The sequence below is a fragment of the Chiloscyllium punctatum genome, chromosome 6 (genome assembly GCF_047496795.1).
Source record: "Chiloscyllium punctatum isolate Juve2018m chromosome 6, sChiPun1.3, whole genome shotgun sequence".
NCBI classification, from domain to species: domain Eukaryota; kingdom Metazoa; phylum Chordata; class Chondrichthyes; order Orectolobiformes; family Hemiscylliidae; genus Chiloscyllium; species Chiloscyllium punctatum.
Genome location: NC_092744.1, coordinates 59,573,570 through 59,592,294, shown reverse-complemented (window position 1 = coordinate 59,592,294; position 18,725 = coordinate 59,573,570). Strand labels below are relative to the sequence as shown.

The 18,725-nt window shown below is 38.6% G+C and overlaps 1 protein-coding gene across 1 annotated transcript in view; it reads left to right on the top strand.

The window, feature by feature from the left end:
* rsrc1 (arginine/serine-rich coiled-coil 1) overlaps window positions 1-18,725 on the top strand; it is a 503,072-nt gene that overhangs the window by 422,796 nt on the left and 61,551 nt on the right. The window contains exon 7 of the mRNA XM_072572745.1: window positions 10,148-10,216. Coding sequence (XP_072428846.1) covers window positions 10,148-10,216 — 69 coding nt within the window. The remainder of the gene's footprint in view (window positions 1-10,147; window positions 10,217-18,725) is intronic.

Here is an 18,725-nt window from a genome sequence, read left to right as displayed (position 1 = left end):
GTATAGGATAGTTAAGAAGGCATATGGGAGGCTTTCATAAGTCATGGCATAGAGTATAAGAGCAAGGAGGTTATGTTGGAGTTGTACAGAGCGTTGGTCAAGCCACAGCTTGAGTACTGTGTGCAATTCTGGTCTCCTCACTACAGGAAGGATGTGATAGCACCACCAGGAGTACAGAGGAGGTTCACCAGGATATTGACTGGGATGGAGAAATTGAGATATAATGAGAGACTGGATATGCTTGGATTGTTTTCTCTAGAGCTTAAAAATGTGTTGCTGGAAAAGCACAGCAGGTCAGGCAGCATCAAAGGAGAAGGAGAATCGACGTTTCGTTCTTGAAGAAGGGCTTATGCCCGATACGTCGATTCTCCTTCTCCTTTGATGCTGCCTGACCTGCTGCGCTTTTCCAGCAACACATTTTTAAGCTCTGATCCCCAGCATCTGCAGTCCTCACTTTCTCCTAGTTGTTTTCTCTAGAGCAGAGAAGACTGAGGGGGACATGATTGAGGTGTAGAAGATTGAGGGCTGTGGACCGGGTGAATAGAGAGCAGCTATTCCCCTTGATAATAGACAATAGACAATAGATGCAGGAGTAGGCCATTCAGCCCTTCGAGCCTGCACCGCCATTCAATATGATCATGGCTGATCATTCCCAATCAGTATCCTGATCCAGCCTTATCTCCATACCCTTGACTCCACTATCTTTAAGAGCTCTATCCAATTCTTTCTTCAATGAATCCAGAGACTGGGCCTCCACTGACCTCTGGGGCAGAGCATTCCACACAGCCACCACTCTCTAGGTGAAGTAGTTTCTCCTCATCTCTGTCCTAAATGGTCTACCCCGTATTTTTAAGTTGTGTCCTCTGGTTCGGCACTCCCCCATCAGCGGAAATATGTTTCCTCCTGCCAGAGTGTCCAATCCTTTCATAATCCTATACGTTTCAATCAGATCCCCTCTCAGTCTTCTAAACTCAAGGGTATACAAGCCCAGTCGCTTCAGTCTTTCCGTGTAAGGCAATCCTGCCATTCCAAGAATTGACCTCGTGAACCTACGCTGCACTCTCTCAATAGCCAGAATGTCTTTCCTCAAATTTGGAGACCAGAACTGTACACAGTACTCCAGGTGTGGTCTCACCAGGGCCCTGTACAGCTGCAGAAGCACCTCTTTGCTTCTATACTCAATTCCTCTTGTTATGAAGGCCAGCATGCTATTAGCCTTCTTCACGACCTGCTGTACCTACATGCTTGCCTTCATTGACTGGTGGACAAGAACACCCAGATCTCTCTGAACAGCCCCTTTACCTAATTTGATACCATTGAGGTAGTAATCTGCCTTCCTGTTCTTGCCACCAAAGTGGATAACCACACATTTATCCACATTAAACTGCATCTGCCATGCATCTGCCCACTCACCTAACTTGTCCAGGTCACCCTGTAATCTCCTAACATCCTCATCACATTTCACCCTACTGTTATTGCTGATACCATCTTCTATATCATTTACATATATTGTAAAAAGCTGCGGTCCCAGCACGGATCCCTGCGGTACCCCACTGGTCACTGCCTGCCATTCCGAAATGGAGCCGTTAATCACTACCCTTTGTTTCCTATTAGCCAACCAATTCTCTATCCAATCTAGTACTTTGCCCCCAATCCCGTGCGCCCTAATTTTACTCACTAACCTCTTGTGTGGGACTTTATCAAAAGCTTTCTGAAAGTCCAGGTACACTACATCCACTGGATCTCCCTCGTCCATCTTCCGAGTTACATCCTCAAAAAATTCAAGAAGATTAGTCAAGCATGATTTCCCCTTCATAAATCCATGCTGACTCTGTCCTATCCTGTTACTATTATCCAGATGTGCCGTAATTTCATCCTTTATAATAGACTCCAGCATCTTTCCCACCACTGAGGTCAGACTAACTGGTCTATAATTTCCTGCTTTCTCCCGCCCACCCTTCTTAAAAAGTGGCACAACATTAGCCGCCCTCCAATCCTCAGGAACCGACCCCGATTCTATTGAACTCTGGAAAATAATCACCAGCGCCTCAACGATTTCCCGAGCCACCTCCTTCAGTACCCTGGGATGCAGGCCATCAGGTCCCGGAGACTTATCAACCTTCAGACCTAACAGTCTCTCCAACACCAAATCCTGGCAAATATAAATTCCCTTAAGTTCAGGTCCTTCAGCCACTGTTACCTCAGGGAGATTGCTTGTGTCTTCCCCAGTGAACACAGATCTGAAGTACCCATTTAATTCCTCTGCCATTTCTTTGTTCCCAGTAATATATTCCCCTGTTTCTGTCTTCAAGGGCCCAGTTTTTGTCCTAACCATTTTTTTCCCTTGGACATACCTAAAAAAGCTTTTACTATCCTCCTTTATATTCTTGGCCAGTTTACCTTCGTACCTCATTTTTTCTCTGCGTATTTCCTTCTTACTAATCCTCTGTTGTTCTTTAAAAGCTTCCCAGTCCTCAGTTTTCCCACTTATCATCGCTAAGTTATACTTTTTCTCTTTTAACTTTATATGTTTCTTTACTTCCCTCGTCAGCCACGGCCGCCCATGTCTCCTCCTGGGATCTTTCTTCCTTTTAGGAATGAACTGATCCTGCAACTTCTGCATTATACACAGAAATATCCGCCATTGTTCCTCCACGGTCTTCCCTGTTAAGGTATTGCACCATTGAACTTTGGCCAGTTGCTCCCTCATAGCTCCATATTTCCCTTTATTCAACTGAAATATTGTCACTTCCGATTGTACCCACTCCCTCTCAAATTGCAGATTGAAGCTTATTGTATTATGGTCACTACTTCCCAATGGCTCCTTCACTTCGAGGTCACTGACCAATTCTGGTTCGTTACACAATACCAGATCCAGAATCGCCTTATCCCTGGTCGGCTCCAGCACCAGCTGCTCTAAAAATCCATCTCTGAGGCACTCCACAAAGTCTCTTTCTTGAGGCCCGATACCATCCTGATTCTCCCAGTCTACCTGCATGTTAAAATCCCCCATAACAACTGAAGTAACATCTTTGCGACAAGCCAATTTCAGCTCAGATTGAGGAGTCAATCACAAGAGGGCATTGTCTTGAGGTAAAGGGCAAGATATTAAGAGGGGATTTTGAACAAGTGTTTTCACTCTGGGTGGTGGGAGTCTGGAATGCACTGCTCGTAAATCTCATAACTTTCAACAATATGGGACAAGTGCACAAAATTGGGAACAGCACACTTTTTGTTATTTATTCACAGGATGAGGGCATCACTGGCAAGGTCTGCATTCATTGCCCATCTCTAATTGTCCATGGGGCAATTAAGCATCAAACATATTGCTGTGGGTTTAGAATCACATGCAGGCCAGACCAGGCAAGGATAGCAGTTTTCTTCTATAAAGGGCATTAGTGAACAAATGGATTTTTCCTGACATTCAGTACTGTTTTCATGGTCATCATTAGATTCTTGATTCTAGATTTCTTTTGAAACCAAATTCCACCATCTGGCATGGCAGGATTCAAACACAGGTCCCCAGAACATTACCTGGGTCTCTGGATTAACAGTCCAGTGATAATATCACTAGGCCATTCCTTCCCTGTTGAAGTGGTGGTGGTAGTTACGTTGGTGCAGATTCAATGGGCCAAAGAACTACTTCTACACTGTATGAATATATGACTTTTGTACTTGAATCAATATTCTCCTCATCTCTTCATTCAAAGTTTCAGAGACCTTGTTGAAATACAGTTCTATGAATGTCGGTCACTCTCCAGTACAATACTAATGTGGCCACTGTTGACCTATCAACTTGACTATCATTGCCTTGTTCAAGCTATTGTTAGATTGAGTAATTGGGAACAGTATAAAAGAAATTCAAAAGACTCCAAGATCAGCAATTCTCAAAAGGGCAAAATAGTCTTCTGATTTTACTCCACTGAATTGACAGATTTTTTTTTCATAATATATGGAGGTTAACCTCACTTGGAGAATTGAGAAATTTTACATTTTTCAACCTCTCCCATTCACTACTAGTAGAAGCCATAGCAAATGCTGTCATTTTGAAAGCAATATGAATTATATGCTGTCACCACTAAAATAAATCATCTGTTAAATCTGGAGTGCAAAGTATGTGCTTTACTGCTCTGCAATGACATTTCTGGAAGCCAAACCCCCACACCACCTCAGAATTCTGATAAATTGATCAAGCTGAAGAGTAATAAAAGATCATTATAAAGACAAAACTTGTGAAGTACAACAGATAAATCAAAATAAGGCACATTAGGTTGTTGAATCCTAAATTGTGCCCAGTTGGCTTCTGAGCAGCATAATAGCTATCAATCTTCTCTTGATAATGGGGGTTCTTGAAATCCACCTGATGTTTTTGTTATTAAATTTCAGTCTAATGAGTACTGCTAATACATTTTGAAGATCTTTGTATCGTCTGAATGTGTACTGCAGTAGGATAATTTGAATGAAACATTAGACAAACATTTTACATGACTCAAGGGGTATATCTACAATTACACTTATCACCAAAATTGAACTTAAATGGAATTTCAATTGTCCTTTCTTTTCTGACAGGAAGAGTGAAGTGTAAATGAAGGACAGCTCTTTACCATTCTAAATTATTGTTTTTGTTAGCTAATTTAATATATTTGAGTTGTTAGAAAGGTTGAAGACTTGGATTTAAACTACATTATCAGCTTTTTAATACTATTGATCTTACAACAAATTATGCTTCATTTCTTTATAATAAAAGTTGAAATGTTTGTAAATTTATATCTTCAATTTATGTTTTCAACGTTTATGTTAGACTTTTTAAAAATTTGAATCGATAGGTATGTGATTAATGGGATGATTGGCAAATAGCATTTCCATGATGATTTAAGTAACAAAATTTTGTGTAGCAGATATTTGTTTAAAAATCACAGTAAGTATTTAGCTGAAAGCAGAAATTCTCCATAAGAGAAATTATAAAATGTTATGTTCTAACACAATAAAAGCAAGGTAAAGTAAGTCAGCAACTATCATTAAAGTCTGTTTCTCGAGACCACTATGTGCATTGTTCACTCACCAGCAGCTTAGCAATAAAAGGAAAAGCTTCCCTCGAGACATTTATGTATTGAAATAAATGATATGCTGCAACAGAAATTTAATTAATTTACAGAGTTTATTGATAACCTCTCGTTACTTGGCAATATATGTTAATGTTTTTCTAACATCTGTATAGTAGTGTTCGAAAACTGTGTTACAGTTATGAGGTTCATAAGATTTATATTCATATTTTGGAACTGTAGCTTTAAATTTAGGTAAAATGAAAACAGTGTTGTAACTGTGTTCTTCAGTCTGCCCAATGGTAAGGCTGGGTGATTTGATTGTTAGAAATCAAAGGAAGACTTGGATTGCTTTACTAAGAAGTTTCAAGGCGTTTACGCTTGGAGACAATGTCAGCAATACCTTGGTTTAGCACGAGTGGACTCTGTGTCTTCCCAAGTCCCAGGAGGGTGTTGAAGCTACTGGGTTGTAAATAATAATGTTGTACATGGTCTATTTACTTCTAGTTTGAAAGGGAGTTGAGATCAAAGATAGCTAATTGGCATTTCTACCTAGTTAGAAGGTTAATGTGTTTCTCATTACCAAGGGGAAATAAGGGATTGATTTTTTAGATCAGTTTACAGACTTCACTGCAAATCAATGACTATCAGAGCTGAATCGTGGTTCTGCAAAGCCAACATAGAGAAAATATGGCTTGCTCTTGCAAGCTACCACAAACTGATGTGAGAAGATAACCATCTCTAGTCAAAGGTATACATCCTACAACCAACTGTGGAGATTGGTTCTGGCACAGCCAGTGGGATAAGAATAATTGGCTTGGGCTTTACTGCTGTTAGTGAATTTAAGAGACTCCCCAAAAAAATGAGGAAAATGCCTGGACATGGTCGCTAGAAATTACTTCTTGACAATATGGGTATATGGGATTACGTTGGAATCTGGGAGTAACTGGATTGTTTGCAAAAGGGTTACAATTCTGTGGAGAGGACAAGGAATCATGAGTATCCAAGGGACCATCACATTCTGTAGTTGAATCATAAATTGTCCACAAAACAAAAAATGGTTTTTCATCAATATTGTGTTTAACTCATCTTTTAGGGTAAAAATTTTAAAACATGAACTATTGTCATTAGTTTCGCAGTAAACTGAACGTTCAAATTTCTTTTCAGGAATTTAAATGCTTTTTAGCATTTCATTGAAAACTGAAAGTGACCTCAAAACTATCATTGTTGTTAAAAAAAAGATTTGGTTCACTCTAGGAAAGGAAGTCTGCTCTCCTTACCTGATCTGGCCAAAATGTGACTCCAAGTCTGCAGTAATGTGACTGACTCTTAACTTCTGTATCTAATATTGACAAAACAATAATAGTAACATTGATTATTAAGATCACCAAGAATAAAGATCTGGACAACCTTTTTCAAAGCTATATTTGAATTTCAGAATTTAAGAGCCATTAACTTAACTTCCACTGCTCTTTCATAAAGGATAGTGATCATTTGAACATTATCCATCCGTTCTCCCACATCAACTCATTTTATAAGACTTTTGTTTCCATGTATTTAAAAATAAGAAAGCAAAAACAATTTCTGGAAATCCCGAAGAAAAATTTAAAAATAAGGGAATGGTCACACATTAGTCAGTATTTGTAGAGAAGAAATGGATTAATGTTTTGGAGTATGCAGAACTGAAGGAGCAACATTTATAAATAAAAATAAAAAGAGAAAATACTGGAAATTCTCAGCAGATCAGGCAGGACCTTTACAGAGAGAACAGCTTTTGTTCCAAGATGCTTCAAATGTGACAAACCTTCTGAGATAGCTTAGTAGAAAGAGCTAGAGGGATCTCTCTTTTTCCAATTTCAATTAAGTGTGTAGAAAGAAACAGGAACAGCACGAGGCAAGCGTAAAATTGGGGTGTCAACTCTGTGAAGTGACAACACAGGGCCACTTGCACAAAAAACCGTGAATGCAGGACATGGATAATATATAAGCATTGCAATCCTGCCACATTCAGCCATCAGTGATTGTGGACAATTAAACTAGTAGTCAGAGGACAGTCCACAAAGTTCCTTATCCTCAATGATCAGGGAATCCAGGTCCTATGAGAGGGGGAGTGCTGGTGCAGACATGCTGATTGTCAATGTCCAGCCCCCTGGATTCATTGGCCATGTACATATCAACAGGGATAGTTGGTCTCCAAAGCAGTCAATTTGATTTACAGACTATCCCAATTGACAGCCGATCACAAATACCAGCTGAAACAAACAAGTATTAAATAAATGACCAGGTTGTCTGTAAAATAAAAGACATGGAAAATTAACCTGTGGTGTTCTTTAGTATGAATAGTTACTGAATATGAATAATTACTGAACTTGTTGATTCCAACAAAATAAAAGGGTTTTTCTGACTCTCTGACTATTCTCAATTTCAATTTCAATTTCTGAGGACTCGTTAATTTCATTTTGATTTGACACCAAAGACTTAACTTGTAACCTTGCTCACCAGCTTGGAGTTTGGACAGTTAAATTTCCAATCAAGTTTGCAGCCACGTCTCGGGTGTGGCCCAACTGGCTGTTTAAATAACTAAGACATTTTTAATGTTATATATGTGAAGTCACTGGATTGTGTTAATGTACATCATTATCTCTCAATATATGGGAAACAAATTCTAGCAGGCCCTTTGTCTGGAGCTGACTGCTAGTTGCCAACATAAAAATGAATAACTTGTGCAGTATTAGACTCTGATAACTAGCTTCCCCAGGTAAGCTACATGCTCAATGATGTCCACCCTTTGTGTACTGAATTTAAATTGACTGTAATAAATTGAAATAAAAATACCCAAAATAGCCTCCAAGCTCAAAACAAGAGAAATAAGCAAACTCGTTGATGCTTTTATTACCTCTGAACTCAACTATTCACAGGACTGCTGTCTGCTCTCCCACATTCTGCTCTGTGAATCTGAGGTCAACTAAACTTAAATTGTCAGCATATTACAGTTCAGCGAAGTCATGGCTTTCAAATTCTCGTCCTTATTTCCAGAAGAAACACCCTTTATTCCTGGAATAGTTTCCTGATACCTCTTCATCTCTCTACCTGGCTTTCCTGCTTATTACTTGTTTCCACTTATATGATTTCCACTCGTTAAAAGCTACCACTTTGACCAAGCTTTTGATCACCTCCTAGCATAATGTCCCCTTCTGTCACTCAGTGTCACCTTTGTTTTATAATGTTTCTGTGAAGTGCCTTGGGCCTTCTCAATAAATACACAACACCAGGTTATAGTTCAACAGGTTTATTTGGAAGTACCAGCTTTTGGAGTGCTGCTAGTACTTCCAAGTAAACCTGTTAGACTATAACCTGGTGTTGTGTGATTTTTAACTTTGTCCATCCCAGTCCAATACCAGCACCTGCACATCATCACAATAATTAGGAAGTCATCACCAGCTGTGTCTCATAGAACATAGAACAATACAGCACAGAACAGGCCCTTTGGCCCACGATGTTGTGCCGAACATTTGTCCTAGCTTAAGCACCTATCCATGTACCTATCCAATTGCCGCTTAAAGGTCACCAATGATGCTGACTCTGCCACTCCCACAGGCAGCGCATTCCATGCCCCCACCACTTGTAACACTCTGTTGTACCCGGGGAAAAAGTCTCTGACTGTCTACTCTATCTATTCCCCTGATCATCTTTTAAACCTCTATCAAGTCACCCCTCATCCTTCACCGTTCCAATGAGAAAAGACCTAGCACTCTCAACCTATCCTCATACGACCTATTCTCCATTCCAGGCAACATCCTGGTAAATCTCCTCTGCACCCTCTCCAAAGCTTCCACATCTTTCCTAAAGTGAGGTGACCAGAACTGCACACAGTACTCCAAATGTGGCCTTAGCAAGGTCCTGTACAGCTGCAACATCACCTCGCGACTCTTGAATTCAATCCCTCTGCTAATGAACACTAATACACCATAGGCCTTCTTACAAGCTCTATCCAAAGAGCTATGAACATAGACCCCAAGATCCCTCTGCTCCTCCACCTTACTAAGAACCCTACCGTGAACCCTGTATTCCGCATTCTTATTTGTCCTTCCAAAATGGACAACCTCACACTTGACAGGGTTGAACTCCATCTGCCACTCCTCAGCCCAGCTCTGCATCATATCTAAGTCCCTTTGCAGCCGACAACAGCCCTCCTCACTATCCACAACTCCACCAATCTTCGTTTCAATGTTGACACTTCCACAATGTTGTGAGCTTCTGCCATGAGCCTTCATATGACTGAATAGTCTGATTCTTGGCTGCTGATATTTTGCACGTGTGGCAGGAGCTTCCATGAGGTAGTGGAATCCAGATAGCTGGATTTGCTTCCCCTGTTTCATGCTCTCCTTGATGGGCAGCAACATTGACATTGATGATTGGGAGGAGCTTTCTACTAATCGTTTAAAATGATGATAGCTTGTTTATCATGTTGCATGCTTTGAGTCCGAACACTTTGCTGATGAAGTAGAACAGCAACAGAGAAGGAAAGAAGATAAATGTTGGTAGAAAAATTATTCAACAATGTAGAAATCACCTCAGGCATTCAATGAAAAGTATCAGACTTTGATTCAAAATGAGAATTCAAACTCCCCAATATTTACACGCAATTTACCATTGAACCTGGGCAGGTATTACAAATTTCATTCTTCAGGCATTACAAGAGACCAGAGAAAATTTTTATTTTTTATCTCAGCCAGATTCTTGTATTGTTAATAGTTTGTAGCAACATAGGTAAATTGACATTCAAGTAAACAAATTTGCTTCATTTACAATAGAGATTTAAATTGTGAATGGTCTCTTCTTACAGCTACATTGTAAATGAGATAAAAGTGTTGGTTATCATTTGTTTGAAAACTAAGCTAAAATTGTAATTTAAATTTGTGTTATTCTTTCAACCTGTAAATGTGTTCTGCACTTGGAACAGTGGAGAAAATATAGCAATGATCAAAATGTAATTCATTGACCGAAAAGTAAAATGGTTATTTTATAGCCTTATTTTGGAAATGTTTGACAATTGATGAAACAGTATTGAGAGAGTCTTAAAATTAATATTTTTAAATTTTTAGCAAAAGCAGATGAAGTATTAAAGGCTAAGGAAAGAAAAGAGGAGGATGCCAAAAAGAAGAGAGAACAAGGTAACAAAAATAATTTTTTGCAAAAACTTAACATTGTGCAGTGAGCACTATGGAATGTTGTTTTCTGGTTTTCCAAAGTCACCACCAGCTTTTAAATCAATGTTGGAAAATAGAATACTGCTCATTTACTCTAAGCCAGGAAGTTGATAATTTAAAGATTCATGGTTTATGTTGAATATTACTAGATTTTATTGTTCAGTCATCTAATTATATAAGTGAAAGAGCATAATTTATTTTTCAATTTCAAAAGGCAGAATATGTTAGTGCTAAGTGCAATGCTAATGGTGTCCTGCTTGACTGAGTAATGCATTTTCTTGGGTTCAAAAACAAACCCTTATAAGTGAGAATGCATTTGAAGTATGTCTGCCTTTTACTTACTTTCTCACAAAGTCTCTTTTTAAATCACTTCTCCACTGACCAGAATAATGACATGTGTCTTCTTGTTGTAAATTATTCATTATCAAGAGAACTATTTTTCTGAAATAACCAAATAACATCATCAACTGCAGGTGTAAAGGCTTTTCTTTGAAAAAAAATAATAGAATAAATGGAATTTCCTGATCACTTAACAAGAAAGTATTATTTGTTAATACTGGAGAATATTGCTTGATCCATTCCTTTGAACAAAGTATAGACTTTGTTCTTCATTAAACTTTTAGATAAGAATATTGGAGCAGGAGAAGGCAATATGTCCCACTGAACCTGCTCTGCAGTCAACATGATCGCAATTGATTTTTGGCTTCAACTTTTCTTTCCCACCCAGACCTCATATTCCTTGGTTCTGGGACAAACTAAAAAGTCTTATCAGAAAAGTCTATGAAAAATCTCAACGATGGCACATTTACAATCCTCTGGAACTGAAAATTTGAAACATTCATAACCATTGACACAAAGTGTGCCATATTAATCCCTTTCGTATTGCCTTAACTACCTCTTGCAAGTAGGGTCTTGAGGCTAACGAAATTTAGTTTTAATTTTGTGTCCAGCCTTGGCTCAAGATACCTTTTTAATTAAACATTAAGGAAATGACTTGACGATGAAGTGAACAATTTAAAAAGAAGAGATTTCTGTCACTGTAAAAGCTTTTCAAATTAGTCCTTACATCAAAAGAAAAGCTGCAAAGATTTTAACGTATTTCACATGTAAACAAGCAAGTGCAGAGCTGTTGAAATACGAATATGAATATGTGAGCAAAGAATATCTCATTTCAAAATGCAGGATATAGCATGAACATCAAGCTTGACCTTCCATTGCAAAGCTGCACTATTGGAGGTACCATCTTGCAGATGTGCAGATTAAATCAAGGCCATAATTGCCCTTTCTGATGGATGTAAAAGATCTGTTTGCATTCCCTCAAAAAACAGCAAAGGAGTTATCCCTGACTTTTTGGGCCAGTTTTATTGCCCAATCCATCTCGGACAAAAAAAACACCTACTACAACAGTCACAAGGGAAACAAGATTGGTCATCTCTAACACCAGCCAAAGTCAATATGAGAGTTTGGGAGGGGGAAAAAAGGAATCAGAGGGATGGAGACAGATCACTAATGACAGTCCTGAAATTTAATTCGGTGCTGGGAGAAATACACCTTCTGCTCCACAATATTGTGAGTAACAATATTGAAACTTACCTTTGTAATGGCAGTCTCAAGATCACTTTAATAGAAATCTCTGTGACTATGTCTTAGGAGTAATGATGATCTGATGGTCCTTAAGATTTCACATTTTTAGTTTGGCACTCAACTAGCTAGAATTGCTAACCCTGCGTTAAAACTTAGTTTATGGTATATATGATTTTTTTAAATACTAAGATTTATCTGTTTCGCAGCTATCCTCAGTGAATAAAATCCTGTTCAACCTTGAAGCTCAGGCCCTGAATAATCGGTATTCACTACCTCCCAACAACACATCAACACTTAAACAATGATTGGCAACTAGCAAAATCTGGATTTTTTGAATGTATTGAAGGAGAGAATCTGCCTCTTATACTGAGTAGGCTGAATTTTTTTCTTTAAAACAAAATTAGCATGTCAAAGAGCTAGTAGAATAGATTAAGACCACAGTTGTCCACACAATGAATCCCACAGGAAGGTGTAAAGGAAGGCAAGTCAATCACAGCGGCCTTCACGTACCTGGAGGCTGCGTTCAAAACAGCAGTGAAGGACAGAGCAGCAGTTTTCTTTCCCTAGAAAAACAATGATATTTTGTCAAGGGAATAATGTATATTAAAATAAATATAGAAAACATCATTCTAAAGTAGATATTATATCAATATTTTGGCTTTAATCAGTCTCACCTTGGACAAAAGGTTAGAACCAGAATGAGAGAGACAGAAATTAGTGGTATTTCAGGATCCATCACATCAGTAGAGGTTGGTATACCCAGTGAGGTGAAGCATTGTAGCATTCATTGAATCATTGAGCGAAAGGAGACCCCATTCATGGGTTCCAGGTTGTAAAGCAGAGTGAATCCTCAGGGAAATACTGTCTGTAGAAATACATATATTTTTTAAAGAGGTGTTTCAAACCCTACATACAAGGCATTCCATGGAATATAACTTAGGGATCAGGGAAAATGTTGGCTGAGAATACATGCAGCCAATTTGCAGCTATACTGATTGAGGTCACCTACTGTTTGGACACACCCTAGATATTGGATCACGTGAACCTAGAACATGCAATATCTATTTGCTGCAGTTTGCAAATGTTATTGCAGTTCTCATCTAAAAATTGGATCCCATGTACTTCAGGGGTTTTTTGTTTGCAGCAGTTTCTTTCTTTTTAGATTGATACTGAAATTGATTTTGCAACACTTGGACAAACTCTGGAGAATTTTTGGTTTTTAGACATTATTCTGTAATTCAGCAGCACCCATAACCCCGATTTCACAGGATTTTAACTTAATGGAGTCCTTCCTTTTGTTTTAAAGATGAGCCACTAAAAACTGAAAACATTTCACAGTATACATTTAAAGCTAGAATTGGACATATAAAAGATGCAAGTTTAAAACTGTGACTGCTTTTACTTTGTTGTATTCGTTTGAAAACTTCTACCTTTTTTTTCATCTTTGAAATTTTCTTTCTTAGTTGCTATGAAATGCAATATATGTGACTTTTGAGAAGATTTGTAGCTCAGGTTGAGATTCAGGTTGTATGTTTGCTGCTGAGCTGGAAGGTTTGTTCTCAGATGTTTTGTCACCATGCTAGGTAACATCGAATGTCATATACAAAATACCCTCAAAGGACTGTAACAGACACTACATCGAACAGACAGGCAGGAAACTAGCCACCAGGATACACGAGCACTAACTGGACACCAAAATACATGGTCAGCTATCACTAGTATCCTTACACACAGACAAAGAAGAACACCACTTTGACTGGACCAACACATTCATCCTAGGACAGGCTAAACAGAGACACACACAGGAATTCCAAGAGGCCTGGCATTCAAACCAGAACTCCCATCAATAAACACATCATTTGGACCCCATTTACCAACCTCTGAGAAAAAGAACTGGAAATGATATCACCCACCACAACAGATCAAGACACAATTAGAAAGCGGGACAGAATACCAGCGCTTACAATAGAGGCTCATTGATGATATTACCTAGCATGGTGATGGAATTTTTGAGAACAAACCTTCCAGTTCAGCAAGTAAATTTAAAACTAGATGCATTATATGTCATACAGCTTGTCAAAATCAATCTCAATGCAAAGACCTTCAGCCAACTTCTCAAAATCAGAACTTTTCACTTTCAATAAGATGACTGACATCTGTTTGAAAACAGATGTCTTTAAATCATATAACTTCTTAAAGTACATAATATATTTGGACAGTCCATATCTATTTCCTCCTCATCAATAAATTTAAGTGGCCTGGGTTGTTTAAACCAGAGGACTTGTCTCCTTTGGATATCTGTGGTTGAGAACAAAGACAATCCTAGTTATATTTCAGGTGAGGTATGAAATGTCTCTGGACATAAAAGATCCCCCATCACGACTGAAAGAAATCAAGTGAATTGTACTGGTGTCACAACCAATATTTAACATTCAACCAACATTACTAAAAAGAACAGTATCTAGTAATTTTCTCATCATTGATTATTGGGTATTGTGTCCAAAATGGTTTCATTGATTCCTTACATTACAGCAATGATGACTATAAGAAGTACTTTATTGGTTATAAAGGACTATGGAACATCCTGAGATCCTGAAAGGCACTGCTTGAATGCAAGCTTGTCTTTTGATTTACTTTTTGAGTGCTTCATAAAATACTTCAGTTAGGCTATGCAGGATATTAACAAAGAGGAAGAGAATCCTGACCATTCTCATTGTATATTTCTCATATTACCTTTTGTATGTTCTTGCAAACTCTCCAAAGAAAATGGTATGCTTTAAGGCTTTATTACAGGCAAAACAGACAACCAGATCATTGGCATGTTGTGAAGAAGTTCCTTTAACTCGATTTCTATACATTCAAAAAAATGAGCTGAGAGGTTCTGCCCTTTTATTGGATGCAGGAAACCCACTGAATATTTCTGTCACTCCTCTGTGAGGTAGCAGTCGAAATCAAGTCCCACTATTCCCAGAGTCATCACAAAGGGTAAAGGTTTTTTAAAGTACACAGCATTCCCCAATTTATGTATCTTTTATACTTAGCTTGACCAAAAGTATGGACCAGGTTTCCATACTTAACAAAGATGACCATGTATTACAAGTAATTAGACTCAAGCTACAGGTAATTAATTATGAACTGCTATTAATTATGGCATATAACTCTAATTATCAAAAATCTAATTGCAATGTAGACTGCACCTAATACACACACTCGGACAGAAAAGAAAAACGAGGGGTCTTCTGGGCAGAGGGTAAGAGTGGGAAGGCAGTTCAGTTGTTTCTGTTCAGAGACATTCCTGAAATGATTTAATGATTCCATTTCTGATCAAAATGCTGCTTCTGGTTCACCCTTCTTCAGATGTTAATATTGGTTAGCAACAGGCAAGAAGTGGCTGGTTCACACTTATAAAATTGACTTTTCCCTTAAAAGTAACTGAAGGAGAGAGAAACTAGTTTTCTTTAAGCTTAATATGGCTTTTACTGCAGAGAGCTGCTGAGCTGGATAAGAACAAAAGTCTTCTCTGCATCTTGTTCACAGCCCAAGCAACTTGAGATCCAATCATATAGCTGTTGGCAAGCAGAAGGCCTTTGTCATTGATTACTGGTCACTAATCCATCGACCTCACAGTCAGCTACTTGTACCAACCAAAGCTCCATATATAGATAACCCCTTTGCTCCATTTCATCTGCAACAACAGTTTAGTTAAAAATCACACAACACCAGATTATCATCCAACAGGTTTATTTGGAAGTACAAGCTTTTGGAACACTGCTACTTTGTTAATTACTGCTGAAACAAGCAGCTGTGTAAGTGGTGCTTACCATTAGCGTGAGGTTACTTCCTTTCAAAACATGCAACACTCCTTAGTTTTAAAACAGTTCTTTCCTCATTATAGTCCACAGTTAGAAATACAGGGGGAAAAGAAATTGAGTCTTGACTTAACATAAAGACAATTCATGTCAAATTGAAAACTTTGCTGTCAAGGTCGACATTTGCAGTTCATGACTACTCTCCCCAGAGAAAGTAGTTGTAAACCAGCTTCTTGAATCACTGCAGTCCACATGATGTAGGTATATCTACATTGGAGTTAGGAAGGAAATTCCAGACTTTTAATCCAATAACAGTGAAGGAGTGGCAATAGAGTTCAAGACAGGATGTTACTTGGCATGGAGGGGGACTAGAAGCTAGTATTGTTCGCAGCACCTGCAGTCTTAGTCTTTCTATGAGCTAGAGATTGTGTATTTGAAAGCTACTAACAAAAGAACTTTGATGAGTTGCTGAATTATATCTTGAATATGGTGCACAATGCTGCCACTATGCACCAGTGATGGAGGAAGTGAAAGCTTCTCACAGTAAGTGAGGTATGGATCAAGTTGTGTGCTAGATGATGTCAATTTTCCTATCTGTTATTGGAGTCGCACTCATCAAAGCAAGTGGAGAGTATTCCACCACACTCTTGATTTGTGAACAGACTTTAATAAAACATATTGTGAATTCTTTGCCACAGAATTCCCAACCTCTAACCTGCTCATGTAGCCACAGTATTTATATACCTGGTCCAGTTAGGTTTCTGAATGATGGTGACCTCCAGGGTGTTAATGATGGGTTATGCAACAATGGTAATGCTGTTAAATGTCAAGGGGAGAAGATTAGATTGCCTGAGATTTGTGTGGTGTGGCTGTTACTTGCTACTTATCAATCCGACCCTGAATGTTGTCCAGATCTCTATGAATATGGAGATGGGCTGCTTCTGTACCTGAGAGTTGACGGTGATAATAAACACTGTGCAATGTGCAATATCCCTACATCCCCGACCTTAAGGTGGAGGGAAGAATGTTGATAAAGTAGTGAACCAAACACAGAGAATGCTCAAGAAACTCAGCAGGTCTGGCAGCATCTCTGGAGCAAGAATGGAAGAAATGTTTAAGTCTAGTATAGTCTCACCACTGATGCTGCCAGAAATACTGAATTTCTCCAGCATCTGTGTTTGTTTTGCATTTATAGCATCTGCTGTATTTGGCTTTTGATAAAGTAGCTGAAGCTGGTTCAGCCTAGGATACTGGCCTGTGTAACCTGATGTCTTGGAACTAAGATTATTGGTCCCCACTAACTACAACTATCTACCTGTGTGCTACTCATGTCTCCAATTTTTCCCTGTTTGAGTCCAGTTTTACAAAAGCTCTTTGATATCAAATACTGTCTTGATATCAAGAACATCACTCTCACCTTGTGGGCAGCACAGTGGTTAGCACTGCTGCCTCACAGCGCCAGAGACCTGGGTTCAATTCCCGCCTCAGGCGACTGACTGTGTGGAGTTTGCACATTCTCCCCGTGTCTGCGTCGGTTTCCTCCGGGTGCTCCGGTTTCCTCCCACAGTCCAAAAAAAAATGTGCAGGTTAGGTGAACTGGCCATGCTAAATTTCCCGTAGTGTTAAGCGAAGGGGTAAATGTAGGGGAATGGGTTTGGATGGGTTGCGCTTCGGTGGGTCGGTGTGGACCTGTTGGGCCAAAGGGCCTGTTTCCACACTGTAAGTAATCTAAATCTAAATCTTGTGCAGTTTTTGAACTGTAATGGTTCATACTGCATATAACACAATTATGATTTACATTGCACTTGGAACAAACCTGTAATATTCTCTTGTCTCAACTTCTGTTAGAATGACAGAAATTTTGTAATTTGATTGAGGTACTATGAGCAAATAGGAGAAAGCGCAGGTTGTGCTCTGACCATTCATTTGTCAAAAGACACACATCACTTGTTGATTGTCATAGTATAATTTAAATATGCCATATTTCAGGTCTTCTGTTCTTGAAACAAATGGTATAAATTTTAAAACATTTGGGAAAATTTGTCTTGTTTCCCTATTCAGGTATCCATTCTAACTGCTAAAGCTTGTTATTACAAGATCACCAAAATGTATTATAATCTCATATCCAAAACAATTAAAGTGATGCTGTTTACTTTTATGCTTATGCAAGATAAGTTTCTGTAATTCTTGAATTCAGTGGAAACTTTTGAAACTCCTTGTTATTGCAACCTTGCCTGAAATAACTTCAATGATGAATCAAGCCATGGGAATTTTCTCTAATTTCTATTGCTGGCTCTTTGAAAGGAGTCCTTTTTTTGGATTCAGGTGATCAGTCATTCTTTCTGTACTGGAATGTCCTTGCAGATTGTTGCTCCATTGCTGGAGTTACAAGGTGCTACATAATATACTCAACAACTTGCTACAGAAGGAAAGGTGTCTTAAATAGAAAGAAGTTACAAAATCAGAATGTTGAAGAAACCAAATCAAACAAGAATAAATTTCAAGGAGATGAATTGTAAATAAACAAGATCTAATGTGAAGAATTACCCTCAGCAAGTCAGACAGCATCAGTAAAGAAGATAAAATATCAGCATCCCAAATTTAGCCCTTCACTGTAAATGCTATAAATAAAGAGTTTCTAAGAAGGAACATAGCAAGAGTGAGGGAAGAGGGCGGGACAAATGGACTGGTGCAAACAAAGGAAAATAGAATAAATTGTTCATTTGATTGGAAAAGAGTAGGTAGTTGGCTGTCAGACTGCTGAGATTAAATGACGCGTGTTTTTGAACTCTGGAAAACTAATGAGCTGCCACATGAAGTAAATCATCTTCTGATTTGGCTCCAGTATGTCAGGAAATTCAAAGCTTTTAAAAAAAGTGTTCTTTGGAGCACATACCACACCATCTTTCCTTCTGGGCTGCAACTCTATTTTGGAGAATCACTCAATGCAATACAACACACTCCTGGTAATAGAACAAGGATTGTGTTAATGGATGTACATAATGTGACTCACTGTCTGATGACTGAAAAAGACTGCTTTTCCAAAATTCTTTTTTAAAGAATGATTGAACTGCTTTCAG